The sequence below is a fragment of the Elephantulus edwardii genome, unplaced genomic scaffold, assembly GCF_000299155.1.
Source record: "Elephantulus edwardii isolate Elephantulus edwardi_28Jun2011 unplaced genomic scaffold, EleEdw1.0 scaffold00062, whole genome shotgun sequence".
NCBI lineage: Eukaryota > Metazoa > Chordata > Mammalia > Macroscelidea > Macroscelididae > Elephantulus > Elephantulus edwardii.
The window spans coordinates 14773761-14779784 of record NW_006399812.1 but is presented as its reverse complement, the minus strand read 5'-3'; the positions used below and the strand labels follow the sequence as shown (position 1 = coordinate 14779784).

The 6024-nt window shown below is 41.0% G+C and overlaps 1 protein-coding gene across 1 annotated transcript in view; it reads right to left on the bottom strand.

Moving 5' to 3' along the window:
* Positions 1–2312: 2312 nt before the first annotated feature.
* TDRD12 (tudor domain containing 12) overlaps positions 2313–6024 on the bottom strand; it is a 91296-nt gene continuing 87584 nt past the window's right edge. Inside the window, exons 24-27 of the mRNA XM_006887870.1 lie at positions 3495–3608; positions 3255–3408; positions 3106–3172; positions 2313–2404 (exon numbers count right to left, since the gene is read on the bottom strand). Coding sequence (XP_006887932.1) covers positions 2313–2404; positions 3106–3172; positions 3255–3408; positions 3495–3608 — 427 coding nt within the window. The remainder of the gene's footprint in view (positions 2405–3105; positions 3173–3254; positions 3409–3494; positions 3609–6024) is intronic.

Genomic DNA, 6024 nt, shown 5'->3' with positions numbered 1-6024 from the left:
AGGCCGCCTCGACTGGTGGTCAGTCAGGAGAGTCACTTTGATTAGTGGTCACATCACAGGCTCCCCAGTGAGTCCCATCGGCATTTTGGCCAAAATAGAAAATGTGATGAATAAACTTCTGTTTTGTATTTGGCACTCAGGAAAATTTTTTTGTAAATGTCAAAGGGTTGCACAGTTTGGTAGGTGGAGGGAGGAGAGAAGGAAATGGGAAGGATCTTGGTGAAAATACAGGGTAATGATGGGTGGGCAAGTCCAATGGAGATTAATTTTAGAAAATACAATGCAAAAGAATGATTGTATGAAACACAATGTGAATGAAGAATAGTGTGAAACACAATGTGTATGAACTTTGTAAACAAACCAACTAAAAAAGTATTACAAAAAAGTCAAGGCAAACATTCTGTGCAAACTCTGAAATTTTACTGACGATAGAGCCCAAAGGACATTCACACAACTAAGTATACACACAATTTTAGAAGCGTACAGCCAAAAATATTCTATGATGCATTTCAGAATTTTATCTCAATACATGAAATCACGTATTGACAGAACAAAAAAACCCCAAAACCCCAATACAAAACAACCAAAAAAAAAATAAACCTCAAACAACAACTAGTCAGTTGCATTTCACAAGTGAGCATCCTATGTTCTGCAACATCTGAATGTGGATTTCAGATATTAGTAAATTTAAAATGTCTGGAAAAAGCAAAGAGTTTAACATACTATCCTTCCCTTAATAATTTTGTTTGGCTCTTTAACTATGTAACAGAATTAGCCCCACTTCTTTGCAAGCAGGACCACTCATCATTTGTATGTGGGCACACATCTGTGCAGGTCCCTGGCTTTGTCCTATTTTACAAGAAACCAGACATGTGAGAGCTGAATGAGGAGGGAGCTAACGCTCACGGCCAGCCAAAGGCGACAAATGTGATAAGGCCTTGTTACGGAAGCTCTCCACCGCCAGGCACCAAACTCCTCCGGTGGAAAGTGACATTAGGAGTGTTCCACAGACTGAGAGCTCTAATGGCCAAGGAATGAGCATGTTCTGATTCTTGAAAAGCCAGCCCAATTTGGCCAATAAAAAGGAAAAGCATCACCTTCCTTCATGGGCCAATTTGGTACCTGCCAGGCAGCCTCTGAAAGGCACCGCAGCAGGGAGGTGCCCCTGAGGTTGGGTAGCACTGTGACCACCTATCACAGGGCCAGCAGCAGTCTGGGGCATCCTCTGAGGTGACACAACGAAGCAAATGTTTTATTTTACAGAAGAGGGAAATGAGACATGTGAGTGCCCCACACCTGCTGACAGAACAGCCCGGCATGACCTCTAGTTCTAGCGGTGGCTTATTCCTGGAACAGGGAAACATGGCATCTGTGTTTTCTGACTTAAATGTCAAGAATAGAGACCCAAGACACTCAACAGACATGTTCTACAGATAAGGTTTTAACTTTCCCAGCTGGTCACCTTTATAACTTTTCCAATTAACAGAGGAACAAGAAAAGCCCCCTCTGGATATCATTGCATTTAAATGACCACACACACTCATCACAAATAATTTCAAGCTCTGGGGCCATTCCCTCCCTGAGGATGGAGCCAGTTTTCACGGTCTCCCTACATGTGTTCCGAGGACTACCTCCACACAGTGCACAGGCTCTTTTGAAGAGAAACCTATGTTGTCTGCCCACAGCTGCATGGGCATGGGTCTATTTAGCAGCAGTTTTACTGCCCAGGAGCCAGAAGGTGGAGGGTGTTGGAGGTGTTACTGAGTCTGCCCTATTGTCATCCTTATTATCTCTTCATCAGAAGCAACTCACACACAGTCACTTCTCAATGGCTTACTACTGAAGGTGTGAGTGCCCATCAGGTCTAATCCCAACTCCAGGTTAAGGGGTCAGTGCCAATCTGCAAGATGAAAATCTCCATTTATCTGTGCAGGATCAAGTTTTTAGAAATGTACTAAACACAGGTCTAAGTGAAAAACAACATCAACCAAAATGAATGCACTGACGATAACAGATTCATGATCTAAATGTCAGGCCTGTCTCTCAAATGTGAATGTCCCGGGAGTTTCTGGTTGGAGCCTGCAAGGAGGCATGTCTGCTGCACGTGGCTGGCACTGTGCTGCTCTGCTCTGTCCTTGGGACATTTTAAAAGGACTCTGTAATGTTCATCATCCCCAATTCCAGAGCCACGAGAACACAGATAATTTATCCTTCAGGGGTAAGCACGTGTGGATCTGGTCTCTTTAAGTCACAGGGCAATGTCCATTTTTGTTCAAGGTCTCCAGCCATTCTTTGGGATTTCATTCACAAACTTATTCACTGTCACTTTCATCATCCTCTGAAGTGGTGTCACTGTATTCATCTACTTCTGCCACTTTATAGGACAGACTTTTAGAACTGACAACTAAAGAAGTTGAATATTTTAAGAAATATGATTATTACAGGCTAATAGTTTCCAAATTATTTTGATTAACAAAGAAAGTTCCCTTGGATTCTAACTTTTCCAATTCCGTCATTTACTTACATCTTCATTATTTTAGGTTAGAAGTGAGCAAGTAAAATTTGTCTAAATAAATTACTCTCCTAAAAAATAACTATGTGGAAGTTTTATTCTTTTTTTCGCCTTACTTTAAAAGGCAATATATTTATAAACAAGGACTGACACACACTTAAAACGAGAGCATTTAACACCAAAATAAAATACAAACTCTTAAGGCACTTGGGTGGTGTTAAAAGGCCGCCTATTTCTGGTGGTTCAAATGTACCAGCTATTCTTATTCTGTAGGAGAAACAGGGGCCATCTTTCTCTGTTAAGATTTACATCTTTAGAAACCCAACGGAGGGTTACTAGGAGTCAGAAACGACTCGACAAGTGAATGAGTGGGTGAGTAGGTAAGTGATTGGGTGGGTGGGTGGGAATAGGTGCGTGAGTGTGTACGTGTGTGGGTAGATGAGTGAGTGGGTGGGTGGGTGAGTGAATGAGTGGGTGAGTGGGTCAAGGGCTTTATATGAACTTATTTGCACTGCGGCCACAGTGCTGCGGGCGACATGTCCACTCTAAGTGCCTCTACAAGCCTCCCTGGGGAGGGGAGCGCAGCAACTTACCTTTGGAGAAGTGGTTTTCCTCTTCACAGTCTTCCCAGTGATCAAAATCAAAAGCCACGTTTGGATTCTGTTCAACACAACATTTACAGTAAGAGGAGAATAAAATGTGCCCAGGGTGTTAAGACCAGCCTTGGTCAACTTCCACTCACCTTCTGTTTGAGTAAGTTACACCAAGATTCCCTCTTCTCCTTTGCAAGAGTGAGCAGAGGCTCATCATTTTCAACTGTGCATTTACAGTCATCCTTTATTATGTTGCCCTGAAGTTCCAGGTCAGCCAAGTAAAATTTGTCTCCCACCCAGGCACTAGGTTTATAAGAAGCAATGAAGTTAGTCTTTCAAAATTTGAGAAATGATTTTGAATTAACTTTATGAAATATACATAAGCCTACCTGAAAATGACTCTATCTCTAAAGTATTTACATCTGTAATATTTTATATTTCTTAGTTTTATCTTTAAGATGATTGCATCGTCCTTTTGAAACCATTTTACCTGTGGGTGGAAACTAGAAGAAGAAAAATGGCTTAAGTACTCCTCACTATCATGTCACTACTAGTTAAAGAAAATGAAGCCTCAATGTAGGAACATACCTTTTCAGATCTGGCTGTGCAGTCTTCTCAAAAGCCTCTCTGATGTTTTCAGATAAAACCTCTGTACAAAATCAAAAGCACATTTCCTACAGATTACTATTTGCACAAACTGTGTAATATATGTACATAATGCTTTTTCACACTTCATGCAAATTGTTAGCTGAGAAATTATTCATGTAAATTTCTTAGCAATCCAGTATCCAGTTGCAGAGAATAGACATATATCACTTAGTAAAATTAGCATAATATTTTAAAATAAAAATGGGCTTTGATAAATATTAAACATTTAGGAGAGCCAAGTTACGCTTTTGAAAAGGAACTGCATCCTAGGCAGTGCCCACAGGTTACAACAGTCTGGTTTCTTTGGTTATCGTAACCCCACCAGGATCCTTTCAAAGATGGCTTTGAGAAGAGCAACCACTATGCGCGTACAACCCACGTGGGCCTTTCTAAAGCAATGCAATTTAAGCTTCTCAACTGTGAACATTGTCAACTGCCATCCACAGCCTTAAACAAAAACGTTCATAGCTGTTCCCCTCCCCACCAAAATTTACTTTGTCTATCTTTTGATAGATAATTTAAAATAGTCTGTCATGAAGGGGAGAACTGTTTGAAAGAAATATATGATTAGGCATTAATGACAACGATCTGGAACAAAGGGTGCATTCAGGGTGGTGGGAGGGCAGAAATTGGGCAGCAATGAGTTAAAAAAATAGTCATCTGAGTTAGCCATGTGTATGCTTATTTTGTATTGTATTAATGGTCATGATACTTTCAATAACAGACAAAAACTGCAAAAACAAAAAAAACCAAACCCCAAAACAACCAAAAAAATTCAACCTTGAACCAAAAACCCGAACTTCTATCAGTAGGGAAACAAATAAATGAACAATGATATATTCGTATTATAAAATACATCTGAGTAGGGGAGCTCTGGTGGCCTAGTGGTAAGGAGCTGCAACTACAATCCCAGAGGCGCACGGTTCGAATCCACCAGATGCTCTGCCGGGGAAGGAGGGACAATCTCCTCCTGTACCAGTAAGATCTGATTTGACAGTACACTCACACAAAAATAATAAAAAAAAATTTTAAAAAATACATCTGAGCAATAAATAAGTGGCTGCTATTTGCAATTTACACAGATGAATTCGACAGACATAATAATGCTGAGTCCAAGAAGCCTGATAAAAGACTATACAAAAAGGACAAGTAATATATAAACCATTATTATAAAAAACTAAAGAAAGGTTTACACTCATCATTCTTGGATTGCCATCACAGATGGGAATGGGTGGAAAAGGAGTGTAATTTAACAAATAAGAAACAGACAAGGTAAGTTTGTTCAGCACAGTAACTGTAAAGAAAAGGAAGACATACATCAATGGTGGTGGTTGTTGTTAAGTGCCATCGAGTCGCAGGCGACTCATAGCGACCCAATGAAGGAGAGTCCTCGATGCTTGGGTGCCTTTCATCCTCTCTCCAGGTTCATAGGGTTTCCAGAGGCAAGCTATTACGGAAGTGGATGCCACTCCTGCTTCCAAGCTTGTTTTAATTGGGGGGCTCCACCCCACTCTCTGTCCGCATTGGATAACTGACCATTAACGTATATGACACATCAGTGTCACAGTGTTCAGCCTCACAGCAACCACAAGTTACCGCTGTACGGCAACTTGTACACCAGGACATATACATCAATGGTATATGGGAAATACTATCACAAGCAGATATACAAGCAGACAGAAAAGATGGTAAGATATGGGAAAGTGAAAAAGAGTACATTCATGATCACAGATGGTGTGTTGTGAGGTGCTGTCAAGTACAACTCATAGCGACTCTATGAACAACAGACCAAATCCTGTCCTATCTTGTGCCATCGTCACTGTCTGATACACTTGAGCCCATTGAGGCACAGTGTCAAACCATCTCAATGGGGGAGTATGTCTTCCTTCTTTCGCTGACCCTCCACCTTTCCAAGCATGATATCCTTTTCAAAGGAGTAGTCACTTCTAGCAACATGTCCAAAGTATGAGAGATGAAGCTTTGGCATCCTTACCTACAAAGAGCACTCTGGCCACACTTTTTCAAGGCACACCTGTTCATTCTTTTGGCAGTCCATGGGACGTTCAATACTCTTCTCCAATACCACAACTCAAAGCCATTAAGTCTTCTGTCATCTTTATTCATCATCCAGCTCTCAGATGTATAGCAAGTAATTGAAAAGATCATGGCTTGAATTAGGTGCACCTTAGTCTTCAAAGTGACATCTCTGCTCTTCCCTGACAGAGGACTTGCTCAAAGCAGTAGGTCTCCTTGGCTGACTGCTGGTATGAA